Here is a 15,922-nt window from a genome sequence, read left to right on the forward strand (position 1 = left end):
TATATATTTTTTATGTTGGTGAAGTCTGTTAAAAGCAACAGGGTGGTGGTCATGGTTGCAATGTTATGATGTATCCCTGCAGGGCTCTCAACCCTATCCTCCTTATTTGATCCTAAATTAAACTGTTTACCCATTAATTTTCTCCTCATTTAATTGGCAGATGGTGGAGCTCCCCCCTCTCATCCCTCTCTTGAGTTAGCCTGGAGGTTTATCAGTCCCACCACAGTGGGGCCTTGTTTTCCAGCATCTCATTTGTTTCTCTTTGCTGTCAGTTCGAGTTGAGAACTGGATGTCTTTGCCCTTTACTGGGGTACTTTGAGTGAAGAAATAGCTTTTTAAAAAGAGTGTATATTATTGACGAAAGATATTTTTAGTTATGTACAGAGACCCAAAGACAAATAAATTTTGGCCTTTAGCAACTTTCTATCTTCATTAATTTTGCACGTTCATAATAATATAGAATTATTATGATCACGCAAGTGGACAAATAAAAAGGTTGCATCTTTGAGGAATCCTTGAATCCAAAGTGGAGTATGTTATTTGTGTATTTGGGACTGTAACCCTAGCCAAAAATATAACTTTCCTACTGAAACTGTCTGTTTGAGCTCCTGTAGCCTTTGACGTCTGAAAGAATTATATTTATTCCAAAAGAATGAATGGTATCTCTTGTTATATCCATGAACTGGTTCCCACTCTACTACCCTTTGCATTCTGTGACAATATCATAAAATAGAAAGTCACTTTTAGAAAAAGAAATTACTGGGCACATTCTTTATTATCGTGGTATTAATCAAAAGAAACAGCCGTCATGTCTTTTTCCTTTGCCTCACACTCTTGTCCTGTCTGTTCTATGAATAAACTTTAGGTCAGCAATTTCTTCATGTGTTGTTATTACTGTTAGCAGTAGAAATATTTAAGAAGATGCTGGAAGAAAAGAAGACAAAATGAACCTTTTAAAAATATTTTATGCTAATCAAGATGCGCTTTTGAAGGAAAAACACGTTTGACAGCTAGCCTTCTATATATGAGATGTTAAGAAGCGAAACACCAAACCCAGAGGAAAAATAGGCCGTTTCAAACAAAACCAAAAAAGAAGTCTTACTTAGTGCTGCACTTCCTCAGTATAGCGAGATGAAGCAGATCCAGTAGCACTAGAAGGGGAAACACAAGGTACTGTAAGCATGATGAAACTGAGGAAACAAGGCAGCCACTGCCTTGAAATCATACAACAAACTCTTCAGTGTTCTGCCTCTCTCCACTCCACTTAAAATGATGTTTTATTTAAAAACCCATTGTTCAGTCGTTTTAAATGTTGCAATCTCAACAATAATACAAAACCATTGAGTTTTTAAATTGGTTCTGATTATTTGGAAAAGGTCATTTGTCCTGTCCACAAATTCTATCGCCTAAGTTGAAAAGCTCTTCAGCTCCTAAACTGTTACCATAGCCCGCTTGAGAGTGTTGCTCTCCTTGTCTTGCCTGTAGGTTTAGGTACATGGTGATGTCTTTAGGCATGCAGTTGTGCCATAACCTTTCAACATTCAGAATATGGCATGAGTAGTGCTCTGTGATATGTTCAAGTCTTAAAACATTACTTTCTAACCAAACTCCCCTTAAAACTTCTTCCTAGCTTTATCCCTGACCTGTCTGCTGGGTTTCTTGATTTTTATGAAGCTGTTTGTTCCTTATAAAGACTGTTCTCCAATGAATTTTTGAGGCCTTTATATAACTTCTGGATTTATTTGAAATTCAGTTACATACAAGTGGACTTGATTAGTTAGATACCTTCTTACAGCATTTGGTTGCACTAAATTTTGACGTAAATACGCCACAATTTCCAGAACATTTCTAATAAAGAATTGATATCCTCCACTACAATTTTGCATTTCTCTCTGTTGGTCTATGGCACTACAGAAGAAAAAAAGTGGGACAGTTAAAGTGGCACTAATATATTTCAGAAGGTCTACATAATTTTATCTGCTTGGTTTAGAATTTGCTACATCCAACACTGCTGACAAAAAAGAAGAAATATCTGATTTGCTTTACAGCCATTTATCAATCTCTTTATTTTTATTTGAACATAACATTAAATACTTCATGTGTTGTTCTCTCTGCTGGCCCAGCCTTTCTCATAGCTCTTGTTTTGCAGCCCAGGGATTGAGACATCTTCATCCCAGTCTCCCTGTATCTCACAGGCACTATCAATTATTCTGCTAAAGAGTGCACTGAGCTGAAAATGGGAGGGGTGGGTGGTGGTGGGGCCAGTTGATGGCTTTTCCCTGAGACACTCAATCTCTCTCCACCTCCCTCACAGTGAGGAGCGAGGGAGGTGGAGAGAGGAAGTACTCCCACACTTCCTAACATGACCTTCTGAAACGCTGTTTTCATTTCTGTGCCGTGTTGACAACAGCAACGCGCACAGGCACACAGCTTTTAGCCCCTTTAATAAAAAGGAAGCAATCGCTTTGAGGAGCTGATGTAGGTGGCAAGAGAACTTTTCCATCAGTGTTTATAGGGCAAACAGCTATCAGTGGTTACCATGGTTAATCAATGAAAAAAAAACTTAAATAAAAAAACTGAACTTGGGAGTATTCTTTTTAAACAACAACTGATGATATATTTTAAAAAGTAGCAATATATAGTGCACGTTTCCTGCTCATATATGATAGTCACCTTTCCACAATAAGGGCCTAAGTCTTTTTTTGTTTTGCCAAAAAAAGATTTTTCTTTCTGCCGAAAACATTTTATGGAAAGAAACAGATGGTGTTTGGTTTTTTTCTTCTTCCCCAAAATGACTATGAAGGTGACTTTAGGCACTCAACAGTTACTAGTGTCACCTTGGCCTGTATGATGGCTTTAAGGTAAATTAACTGGTTGGAAAAAAAGTATTTATAAAACACCAGCTTGAAAGTAGACATGGAGCTTGAAGTGAAAAAATTCAATTGTTAATGTTTGGATGAGTGCTTGCAGCGCCTTCTGGCCTATGGCAGCCTGCACAGAACAAACTATATTGTAAACACTTCAGACCTAGTGGTGGCCACTGTCTAAGCATTAGCAGACACAACGTCTTTACAAGAACTATGCAAACTTATTTTTATGTAGGTTATTGAGAGAAAAGAAAGTTGAAATAGACAAAATATGCTGACTATGCAGGACTAAAAGACTCTCAGTTAACATATTTACAAAACAAATTTGAGTTAAACCCAAACACCTAGCATGGCGTCATGGCATTATGGCATTATATGCTGTATGCCAAAATCAACAGAAATAAATGGTTGGAAAAGAAATGGTTGAAATCCATGTGTGTGATGAATGTACAGGCGTTTCTTTTTTTGAATTGAATTAAACTCTTGCTTGTTTACTCTTCTTTCTGATTGCTTATTTTGTTACCTAATATAATGTACCTCTGATGAAATCAGTTTGATCAGATTTCAATGAATTAACAGCGCCCTCTAGAGGTATCATTACAACATCTAACAAGAAAATTGCTGTATAAAAATGAATTAGAAACTGAAACCATGCGTTCTGACACATTTTGGATTTATGTCACTCAAGACATCTCATAGGCAGAAAAAACTGTGGCAAAGCCTTGTTTAACAAAATGTTCCTTATGTTCTTTCATGTAAACTGACACGTCATTTAGTCACCCAGCATTTTCTGTGGGGTGATTGGGCCCATACTGGAAGTGGTTGGTGACCATGATGACAGCAGCTTACATAACAGATATCATTTCCTAGTATGGTGTAAACGGAAACTTTGAGCAGCAACTGCTTCCACGTGATAGACAATCCACTATATATGATGTTTGGGTTTTTTTTTCCCCTATGACGTTTTTTTCCCACAAACAAGTTTGCATGAATTATTCAGCCTTTTTAAATTCCTGTCATGCATTCTATTTTTAAGTCTTACATGAAGTGTTTCTGCTTCCAGCTGAACTTTGAAACTTTGAAATGACAAGGGAACATTGAGAAATTAGAAAAAGAGGAACTCCTTGTTTCCAGAAATACATGGGGTCTGACTAAGGGTAGGTACTAGAATTCATCCACCTCTATCTAAATTGAAACAGTCACACCCTTTGACTAAAGAAATGCGTATTTTTACTTGCTTTTTAAAAATTTCCAAGTTTTAATTGCTTAAAACATGTGGTGGTAAATAGCATCAAGATGAATCCCTTAGGTTGATCTCAGTACAGAAGACTATTAAACTGTTCTATATAATGTAAATGATCAAAGAAATAAACAAGATTTTAAGACATATCCAAAACCTCTGCAGCTTGTTCTTTCTATATGAAATTTTAGAATTGGAAGTAACAAAAATGAAACTAGCTACAAATAGAAAGACAGAACTATAAGGAAAAAATGTTAACTTAATGTTGGTAATAAGGTCTCATAAAGCTATTTTAGACGTGAATGTTTCTACATCAGCGGACTTTACTGGAAGATGAACACATTTGTCTCCCACTGCGTTTTTTCTCATTTTAATGTGACCACAGTAAAACGTACTAAGACATCCAAACTGTTGAGTCCCATTTTTGAATTCAATTGAACAGAAACATTCTCAGATACCCACCAATCTTCAGCTATGACTAATAATATATTTGACCACAAGGAGCTGTGTCATCCTTATCACACCCAATGCTCACATTTCCTGCTTCTGGGTTTCAGTGTCTGTGGCTTTCACAGACACACACATGGAGATAGAGAGGGGGTGAGAGAGAAAGAAAGAGAGTGATATAGACAGACAAAGAGAGAGAGAGGAGGGTGGCAGTGGGAGTAGGTTAAATGGACGTGAAATGCTTTTGACAGTCACTAAAAAGTGACAAGTTGCAGCAGACAGCAGCAGAGAGCCCAATAATGGAGCCACAAGAGATCAGAGAGGGATACCTTGTTAAAAAGGTAAGAACATCGACATAAAAATACACTTCACCTCCTAATATGTTGTACACTTCGATCTACCACTAACATAAACTTCTTTTAAGAATTATTTTCAGACAGGATTCGTAACACTAAAACTTCAAGCTTCATTTTGGTCCCATTAAATGTAAATACAAATGTTTAGCCTTGAGATTCAAACAGTGCACTGTTGTTTCAGAGAAAGAAAAACAACACGTGAGTTGTACGCTTTATGCATATATCGCTAACGTACTAATATGGACTTTCATATTAAGAAATGACAACAGCAACTCTGACAAACCAAACGACCAATATATTGAGGACATGGGTGTGTACACATAAGCACTGGGAATGCATACTGAATGTTGTAGCTTTGCTTAGACCAACATTTGAATAGAGGAACAGATGTCACAAAGTCCCAGCGCAACACAGAAATGCACACTTCTGTTCTGTAGTCAAAACAGAAGCTCAAGTTCCTATTAGAGCTGAAAGTAAAACATGAAATTCCCCTCTCGTTTTTTTAGGTTTATTCAGCAATGTTGCATCCAGAGAGAAGAACTTCATAGTCAAACTATGCAATATGTACCAGTCGAGTAAAATCCACAATAACACAGCAGAGTTAAGTTTGACTTCTGGGACTAGATGTGTGTGTACACACAATTCTTAAGCCATTTTCAGTAAACACATTGACACTTTTTTTTTTAACACTACCTACGCTCATATGCTTTTCTTCACTTTGAGCAAGGTGTGAATTTTGCTCTCGACCCAACTAAAATGTCAAACAGTGGTGGAGTTTTCACTTTGAGCTTTTTGCTTGCATGGAGTCAGAAAAATATTATTTCCCTGTTTTCATCAGCATGTGTTTCTTTCAGTAATTTAAAGCTGTGCCAGATTAATTTCAATTCAACATTTGTTTGAAAACTTTTATCTGAAATGTAAATTATTGACCGGTGTCACTTATTGTTTAACTGAAAGTATACGGATTAGAAAACGTCTCCCTTCATGAAAAAACCTATTGTGCAAGCAGGTGATTAAAGCATGAGTCTTTATTTAGTCATAGAAATTAAGGCAGGTTTAAAAATCAGCGTCATAAAAGGGTGTTACATAAAATTCTGGTGCTTGCTCAAACAAATAAAATCCTTCAGCTCTAATTGAAAATGTTCAAGCAATACAGAAAAGTTGCATTACACCATCCATCTTCTATACCTGTTTAATTCATGCAGGGTCTGTGAGGCTGGAGCCTATCTCCATCAGTCAGCAGGTGAGAGGTGGGATACACAGCCTGTCAGAGCAACACACAGACAACCAAGCATGTACCCTGTCAGATTTTAAGGCAATTTAAAATGGTTTGTTAAGCCAGCATGACTTGGGAGTGCATATGAGAACCAAATAAACATGTAACTGTGTGACAGAGACAGGAAGTCTCACATACATGTGAAGATTACCCAAACTACCTCCAGAGACGCTTTTGTGCAAGATGTGAACTTAAGGTCTACTTGCTGTGAGGTAGCAGTGCTAAACAACTAAGAATTAGTATCAAAGTGTCAGGAGGAAGTCTGATAAGTCTTGCCTGATATATGAACAGTCTGTGCAAAGAGTCTTACATCCTCAACTGACAGTCAAATTAAATACACAAATGTCCCGAACGGGCTAAAAATATTGCAAACTTTATCAAATATATTTATTTTCTTTTTCTCTCTTTTTTCTCTTCTTTGTTGTCTAGAGTTGTGTTCCAAGAGAATGATTAATACAGTCGATTAATGATAAGAGTGCTGTGTGTCTAGAATGCAAAACTGACCACGTATTCCTGTGCACTTGATTTAGCAAGAATACGTGTGAAATTCGTATTCACACGTATTAAATTAACTTAATTTAATTAACAGAAGTACAAATTTTTATGAAAGTACAGGAATGCTTCCAAGTGTCATTGTGACAGCGAAGGATCTATTTTACATGTGTTAAATATCACTATTGTTTAAGTATTTTCTAAGCAATATGCTTTTTAGAAAAAATAAATAAATATCTGCTTGTAAAAAAAAACATTTTTGTTCTATTAGAGAATAGGGAAAAGAGAAAGCTGCACACCTCAAATGATTAGTCTAAAACCAAACTGAAAATAAACAACATAACATTTATAAACAACGCTATCATTCCAAGACTCTCCCTGGACACTTTATCTGAACCTGTAAGTCTATGCACTGCGTTGAAAAACTAAACAATTCTGTCAAAAGCAAAAAGTACGATCCACAAACTTTTGTGAGTCGACGGGCAGAATAGGAAGCAAGACGCATGCCAACAAAAGTTGTGCTAAAACAGACATTAAAGCATTTACTTCAAACACGCCACACCTCACGAACAGCTCCATCCTTTGTCAGTGCTTTTGCACTTTTTGCTCAAGGCTTCCTGTTGTATTAAACAATCCTCAGGGTACAGTGCTGAACTCCTGGAGTGCAGTGTGGGTGGTGTTGTCAGAAGATGGTTTGGATTACTATAAAAAGAAAACAGATCACTCACCGAAAGGGATGATCCCACTGAAAGGAGCAACCCTCATCAGTCCCTGTCAAGATTTTAACAAGAGAACGGTAAGAAATTGTCAGATAATATCATCAGCTACAATGTAAAACAAGGGCTGCAGGATTAGACCTGTGAGAATAATCATTATCACTGTTTAGCACTGTCAAAATTGAGACATTTAGTAATTTTCTTCTGAACTACTATTTGCATTAGCTGATTATTTCTCTTTGTGTAGAATAAAATGTTCAATCAAGAGAATCCTGAATCTTGAAAAGTGCAGCTAACCGAACTTGCTTGATTTAGCTGGTATTCAAGATCACTACAGAGAGGAAACAAGATCACTTCTTTCAAGCCTCGCATGTGGAGGAGAGAGAACTTTGGGTCAAGGACATTAGGAGAACCTTATCCTGCTTGAAAGATGGGAAAAAGTTTGCTAGAAAGTCCACCAGACGCTCCATTCGCCTGCCAGAGACAGTCAATCTTGCGTAAGTTAAATCAAATCTTATCGCTTTCAGAATAATTAATCAGAATGACAAAATGAGTGGTTGGAAAAAGACGAAATATTTACTGCAGTCAAAGCACTTGACGTCAGTAAATAAAGCTAAGTTGCTAATTTGATACAGTGCCTTGAAAAGTATTCATATTGCTTGAATGCTTTAGTTGTTGTAACCTCTAGCCTTATTGTATTTATTTTGGATTTCATGTGGTAGGGCAAAAGAAAGTAGAGCATCGATGTGATGAAAATATTTTTAACAATTTCTACAAATAGATATAAGAGTTATATTTGTATTCAGCCTGTTTTAGCTACTAGAAGGGGTTAATTGTAACTCTGAAAGACCTGCAAAGATCAGAACAGCTCAGGGGGGAGAATTGGTTGACACAATAGTTATTAGTTGTGCCTTTCTAAGAGAGTGGTTAAAAAGAAGACATTTTTGAAAGAAAGTCACAAGATGACATGACATCAAACCGAATGAAGGGGGGAGCCAAAGACCTGCCCCATTAGTGTCTATAATAGCCTATGAATTTATAAGGCTAGAAAAATATAGCCTTAAACCTTAAACCCATGGTCAAAAGTGAAGAAGTCTTTTGGAAGAGAGGTGAAAGGTCATCAAGAAATAAGCCAAGAGGTCTACTTTTGTTTCTGGTTTTACTACATAATGTAACCTGGGAAGAATATCTTTTACAGACTGCAAAAACGAAATAATTAAATAAAATGAGACTGGGAAGAAAATTCACTTTCTAGCAGAAAAATTCACTTTAACGTTCGGTAAGAGTCACAGTGGAATTGTTTGTACGAAAACACATATCACAGATGCTATCCTCTGAATCATAAATCATTTGAGCTAGTTTGTGCAAAGAAACAAACATTTGTAAAAATATTAATGTAAAAAATATTCTTGCCTTTTCTTTCACTTTCCAATTATACTCTACTTTGTGTTGATCTAATGTATAAAATATCTTAAGTTTGCAGCTGAAACATAAGAAAAAGTTTTGGAAAAGGTCAATGAGGATTATATCACTTTTCAAGGCACTGTTAGAACAATATAGGCTCTTAAATTATTCAAATATAATAATGCCTGCAGCCTGACTGGCTTAGCTTCACTGCTTAATCGTTTGATGCTTAAATGTTTTAGATTATGAGAATTGAAGGTGAAGGTTACTGAGCTGCTAAGTGCTCGTGGGTATTGACAGAAAATGTAATAACAGTCCTGGTTGTGTTTTCCTAGTGAGCTGTATGCACTGATGAAAGACCAGGACGACGGAGTGAAGGAGTTAAAACTTGAGCAAGATAATCAAGTTTTCAACCACTGCTTCACTGGTATTGAATTCTAAGTTCTTTGGATGTTACCATAGGTGTGCAGGAAGGTGCATTTCTTTTCTTGACCCTTTTTCACCGCTTCTTTATTTTTGGCACAGGTGCGACGGTAGTAGAGTGGCTGATTTCGAAAGAGAAGGCAAGAAATAGGCCGGAGGCACTCATGTTAGCAACGGGGCTTCTGACTGAGGGCTTTCTCCAGCCTGCAGATGACCTGTCAAAGGAGGGGGCAGAAGGCGGAGAAAATACAACCTTCTTAGATCAGACAACAGCTCTCTACTACTTTGTGAGTTCAGTTCTGGAAAACATACTAACAAAAACATGTCTTGATTTAAACAATGTATGGATTCTATGATTTGTTTTTTGTGTGTGTGTGTGACAGATAAACACAACATACCGTATAGCATGACATTGAAATAGGAAGAAAATGATGTATGGTTTTCAAAATTTATTATCTATAAATAATTATTCAAAAATCGTAGCATGCACTTGTATTCAGCACCTCTTATTTTGAAAGTCCCCACCCGCCCCGATCAGGACGACTAAGGAACACACCAGATATACAAAGGAATAAAATTGTGCAGAAGCATAAAGCAGGGTTGTGTCATAAACTAATATCCAAAGCTTTCACACATCTTATGGTGTCCAATCCATCTTCCAAAAATGGAAAGAACGTGGAGCAACTGATAGTCAGAGAAACCAAGAGGTCTACGGTAACTCTGGTAAAGCTGCAGAGCTCAGGTGGAAGAATCTGTTAACAGGTACAACTCTTAGTCAAACACTGCAAATATAGACTTTGCCAGAAGGGAAGTCCTGAAAGAAAATCTGTTAGAGATTCTAAAAGATTATAATGGATGTTCCCTTTTCAGCAGGACAGTAAAACTACAGTCAGAGTTACTATGGGAACAGCTTATAGCTAATGGCCCTGACCACAATCCAAACACACCAAAATTGCTGACTGACAGTCTCACATTAAGTCACAATGAGAGTTATTTGCACTTTTGGTAATAACTTGAAAAAATGTGGAGAAAAAAAATCAATAAATAAAAACTGAAGCAGTGTCAATACCTTTGCCAGGGACTGCTCACATTGTGGGTAATATTTATGTCCATCTTTGTCCTTTCAGACAGACAGTGGGTTCTTCTGTGAAGGCTACTCCAGTGACGAAGATGTTCTGCTGAAGGATGAATTCAGGGGAAACATTATAAAACAAGGCTGCTTGCTCAAACAGGTGAACTGTTGGCACAACAAAACTTGACTGCCACTGTTCAATATTCCCTTGGTGGAAAACACCTTTCATACACATCTCAAACACATAAAATCAATTCCAGTTACTGAAAGAGGAACTTAGTTTTGCATTCAAATTTCTCAGGGTTAAATTTAGCATTTTGATATTATGTATTATAAACTTCATTGTCTGATCACTATTTATTTTATCATAGGGACACAGAAGAAAGAACTGGAAGGTACGAAAGTTCATACTTCGAGATGACCCCGCTTATATGCACTATTATGATCCTTCAAAGGTAAATGTCTTGGTTCGGTCTATGCTGCGTAAACTCAAATTTTGCACAGCATGACACTATTGTTTTCTCCTTCCTTATTGTCAGGGCGATGACCCTCTAGGCTCAATACATCTCCGAGGAGCTGTGGTTACAGCTGTAGAGTACGTGCCTGACGGTGGGTGATGTATTTTAGTGTTGGGATGTAAATATAGCTTTTCAAATGAGACAAAAAAAACAGAACTCAAGTGTGCTGTCAGTATAGTATATATTTATTTTTGTTATCCATTTTAACTCCTCTTTTGTTTCTATCGTTTCCTGGTTTCAGCCAAGAAGTATGACGTTGATGGCAACCTCTTTGAGATTATCACTTCAGATGAGACTCACTATTTCCTGCAAGCTGCAACATCTGAAGAAAGAAAGGAGTGGATCAAAGCAATACAGACGGTGTCAAAAAGTGGAAAGTAATGAAAGCAGTGAAGCAACAGGGGAATATCTGTCAACCACAACTGCACCGACACTGATGTACTATAAAACCTTTATGCTCTTGTCTTTCATTGTTAAGCAAGTAGTGAATTTTGCTTTTATACACACGTTACATTTATGCTTCTTTATGCTAAATTAATGGCAATTTATATAGGAGAAAAAAAAATTCCTGCAGAAGTACTATCTATTAATACCAGACGAATATTTTTGAAAAGCACTGTATGTGTTTGCATAACTTAGAACTACAAGTTAAATGGACACATGCTTTTATTTGTGGAGATGCATATCTCTGTCCTTTACATGAACTACTTAAATAAGCCGGTTTGCAGAGCAGCGTAGCAACAGTTGTTTTTTTTTTTTCTAAACTAGTTTCACACCTACAATTGTCTCAATTTAAATTTGCATGCAATTACCGTAAAGGGTACTTCCTTGGAACAACAAACTGTTTTAATCTATTTAGATCTATTCTTAATTCACACTAGTTTTACTTCCTCTTTGTTCAGTTTCAATAGTCTGAGATAGTTGCTGTCATCACGCAAATGCTTAGCTTCTGCGTGTGAACAAAGTCAGAGTTGCATTGTGTCTTCACCGTTGCACTGCCACTTTTTAGCAGTGCAATGCCTGCTGCATTTGTGTGACAGTTTATCAGCCACAAAAATGACTAGTTTGAGCTGGAGCATGACTAGATGGGGAAAAAAACCACAGCAGAGATGACCACTTATTTCAACAGTAGGTTTAAGGACAGCTCAAAGTTGTTCGCTTGCAAAGCAGTAGCTTCAGACAATACTACTTGTTTGACTTCTGGTTTGCTTTAAATGTAAGTATAGAATATGAAAAATAAGCAGTACACATCTGTTTGCCTGTCCTGTAAGATTGAAACATATTGGGGGCATTATTAATTGTGTGAACCTAGCCTATTTTGTGAACAGTAATCCCACATCAGACACAAGTAATCCCACATCAAACTAAGTACATCAGGGGTGTACTTAGTTTAAAATACAACTGTTTGCTTATTTGTGCTATTCTTTTTGAAGCGAGTGACTAAATGCTTTGATACATGATAAAGTGGCAATATTTATTTGAATTAAATCCACATATAATTTCTGTTAGAGGTGATCGATTTCTTTTGCTGGCATTAGTTTTAACCACAACATCTTTTGTGAAGAATTCATGGTGGTTCAATGAGGCATGTCAAATGTCTTGAATAACATTGTCACGTCTATGCAGCCAGACTCGCTGACACCTAACACCCACTGACGTTCTCAGATAACGTTTCAGCTTTGTGTCAAAATGCTCTTGATTACAGACTGCTAAAGCACACAGCGCAGGCTGTGTATCAGACCGCTGACAGTAAGCAAATAACGATACAGAAGTCTGATATATCATATAATTGGAACCCTGGGATTGAGTGGTTTGCAAAGATTTTTGCAACATTTGGCTGTACAAAACAGAACGAAAACAAAAGTAATGCATCTCTGTGAGCATCTTGGAGGCTGCAATGACAACTACTAACGCTGTAATTTTATTGCTCATTCAAATTTATTGTTTTCTGTATGAAAATTACTAAAAAAAAAATCAAATTAAGGAAAACTGTGCACATCATTATTTTATACTATTACGGGCTTTGTTTTTAATACAATAAAACAAATTAGTACAATAATGATGCAAAGCTCATGCTCACATGCTTGTATAAGTTTCATATTATCTTGAAAAACTTTGAATCCAGTAATTTTTTTATTTCAGGCAGTAAATCATTACACAGTTGTGTTGCGCTTACTGCAAATGCACTATGGTAACTTACAGAGGATTTTTAAATCTAATGCTTACAATAGGTTTGCAAGAACTCCCTGGTCTATTATTTAGATCGTCACAGTTCAAAGTCCGTTTAGAATTGCACATATCTACAGCTTCAACGATCTATAATAAAGAAAATAAAAACATATTTATTTCTTAACTATTTGATGCAGAAAACTGGTTAAAATTGTTCTATTAACCAGGTATGCATGTTTGTGTAATATCTGCTAGCAGGAGACAGGACTGTACATGAAAACGGATCACTTATAAACCAGTCTACGAACACAAAGAAGACTTCACCAAAACTGTCAGCAGATGGCAGTATTACCCCATGATGATTACTCAAAGTAGTTATAAGGTCCTTTCTGTGACTCCTTGTTTCTTTGTTTCATAGAAACCCTGTGTGTAACCCGTTCTGTTTCCAGCAATTTGCACAAACGTTTGTGGTGCATTTGTATCCTAAAGAAAAACATATGAAACTCGATGCAGAAATCTATATGAAAAAAGTAAATAAATATATTACAAATCACCAGGTTAAAGCTATACTATAACAGTGTTGAGGACAATCTGAAGGATAATAAAATATAAGTCAGCAATGACGGCAGAAAAACGCTGCCTTTAGCATCCAGATTGCGTTTGACGCAAACCGGAACTCCGCCCCAAAACCAACCCGGAAGCAACACCCCCCAAACAAAGGTTCCGCCTCGCCACTACGTCTCCCATCCCAACCTCAGGAAAGCACTATAAATGTAGGCAGATTAACATGCCGTACTGCAAAATATATATATATAATTTGTTCATTTAAAAAAAAAGAAGGATAAACTCTACATGAAAATACTTCAAAATTATAAAACAACCAAAATAATGCGGTGACATTTTTAGATGCATGACATTAGCACTGTCAGTCATCCACTTATATACGCTTCAGCTGTGCTAATGGCAGAAAAACAATACACCATAACAGAAAAAACTGTTAATCCGCCATCATCAGTGGCCACACTGACTAGCTTGAGGGTTCACGGCATTCAATTCATTTTTAATTTATTTATTTATATATATATATATAGCACCAATTCACAACAAATGTAATCTCAAAGCACTTTACAAAAGTCATTTAATTTCAATCACATGTACATTGCAATTAACAGTAGTTATCAAACAGTACAGTTTGCTCAATTAATTATTCAAAGTAATTTCAAAAGTTTACATCAAAAGAAAGCCCACCAGAATCAAGTCAATGACTCGCAGAATCCATTCCTCCTGGACCAGCACATAGCAACAATTGCTTGCATTGTGTCATTTAGTCTATAGAGTAATCCCTCATACTGACCATGCATGTACCGAAAGTGGAGAGGAAAAACTACCCTTTAACAGGAAGAGACCTCCAGCAGAACTTGCTTCATAAGTGGCAAGTATAACAGAATGAAACAGCTGAACTGATATACGATTGTTTTTGATGTCCATGAAAGTAAAATGTCTATATACACACACAATTTGTACAGCATGTAAAGAGTGTAGTGAAAAAAGCAGTAATTATTACAGCCATAATAAAATGAAGTTTCTTGGCTCATTACAATGACTTTCAGAGAGGTACTGCTTTGATCTTTTGTTATTTCCGGAAGGCTTCCCTGATGTGAATTAGACATTTCTCTCTGCATGCCTTAAGTAATCCATTTTCTATATCACTGCAGTCTCTTCATGTTTACCAATGAGCTTTCAGGCCCAAGCAGTAATTGAAAGACGTGATTGACAAAGATTCAAATCCCGCTGCTGTCTTAGTTGGTGAAATTGTTATTGATGGCCTTGGTAGGGCATTGCTATGTGATGAGAATGTGTCGTCTTGTTTACTTATGCTCATAATCTTTCATGCTCTAGTGTAGAGTTGCCAAAGCGCTCAATGCATTAGACAAGAGGTCAGGCAGGTACAGGGGAAATCTCTAACAATATCTACTGCATATCACTCAGGCAGTACAATCCCCTGATTGTACAATCCGCTGTTCTGTAAAGATGCATGTTCTGCCTTCATACTCTGTTATGAAGGCACTTGTCCAAGCTCACTGCATTCTATTGCAATTCTATTGTTCTTTTGATTACCATTAAGCAGCCTTTGCAGTTAAACAGGAAGTTGTCCCTTCAAAACAAAAGCACCAGTCGCAGCCAATTGTCCACTAATCAGCCTGATGGATGGAGAGTGGTTACAAATGAGTGTTTAAGGTGGTTGTATTCACACAAATGAAATATGTAAAAACATTTCCCTTGTATTTACAAATAAATCTAATCAGGAAGATGCTATCAACCTCCTCCCTGAGTTTCTAAGAACATATTGAAATGGCTGATGCAAACACGTGTTGAGTCGGACAAAATGTTCTCAGCTTGCCTGATGGTCGTCTGCTCAAAGAGATGTTGCTGGGAGAGTAGGTCAGGAGTAATAATAATCTTGCCTGCCATTGATACCAGACTAAACTGGGAAGTTTATACCGTACCTGAAAATGGACCTGTAAAAAATATCATAATAGTTTTAGAAACACCAAACAATCAGAGGTGTCTAAGAAAATAAAAAGCCTGGTGAACCTTTGCTGAAACACTTGCTACATGTGTGCGTCAGCTAAGATTGTTAGTATCCATATGGACACCTAAGTTCATGTGTAAAACTACAGTGTACATATTAACACAAAAATATTTCCAACACCCTTGGCACACTGTTGTGGCACCCTTGGCATCTGCCTTCTATATTTCATTTGCCATAGCAAGACATCCCACCATGGGTAAGTAATGCTCTTAAATGATCTTGCTAAGCATTTTGAACAATATGATGCTGTTTGATTAATGAAGAAGCCAAGCTGGCATTGATTTTTATATGTCAAACATTTCTTCCTCACAATAGAACATAATTTAGCTTTTCTAAGAAACAAAAGACT

The 15,922-nt window shown here is 36.8% G+C and overlaps 1 protein-coding gene across 2 annotated transcripts; it reads left to right on the plus strand.

The window, feature by feature from the left end:
* The first annotated feature begins 4,695 nt into the window (after nucleotides 1-4,695).
* On the plus strand, nucleotides 4,696-13,534 carry plek (pleckstrin). Of its 2 annotated transcripts, XM_028007866.1 has the most exons (10): nucleotides 4,698-4,895; nucleotides 6,116-6,160; nucleotides 7,319-7,474; nucleotides 7,710-7,891; nucleotides 9,134-9,225; nucleotides 9,324-9,508; nucleotides 10,349-10,453; nucleotides 10,665-10,748; nucleotides 10,833-10,902; nucleotides 11,053-13,534. In XM_028007866.1, exons 3-10 carry the CDS (start codon nucleotides 7,415-7,417, stop codon nucleotides 11,190-11,192), a joined length of 918 nt encoding a protein of 305 aa, XP_027863667.1. In that variant the 5' UTR covers nucleotides 4,698-4,895; nucleotides 6,116-6,160; nucleotides 7,319-7,414; the 3' UTR covers nucleotides 11,193-13,534. The 2 variants fall into 2 exon arrangements, with proteins under 2 accessions (XP_027863666.1, XP_027863667.1); XM_028007865.1 differs by lacking the exon at nucleotides 6,116-6,160 and having other exon boundaries at nucleotides 4,696-4,895.
* The last annotated feature ends 2,388 nt before the right edge of the window (nucleotides 13,535-15,922 follow it).

Source organism: Xiphophorus couchianus, chromosome 22 (assembly GCF_001444195.1).
Source record: "Xiphophorus couchianus chromosome 22, X_couchianus-1.0, whole genome shotgun sequence".
Taxonomy (NCBI): domain Eukaryota; kingdom Metazoa; phylum Chordata; class Actinopteri; order Cyprinodontiformes; family Poeciliidae; genus Xiphophorus; species Xiphophorus couchianus.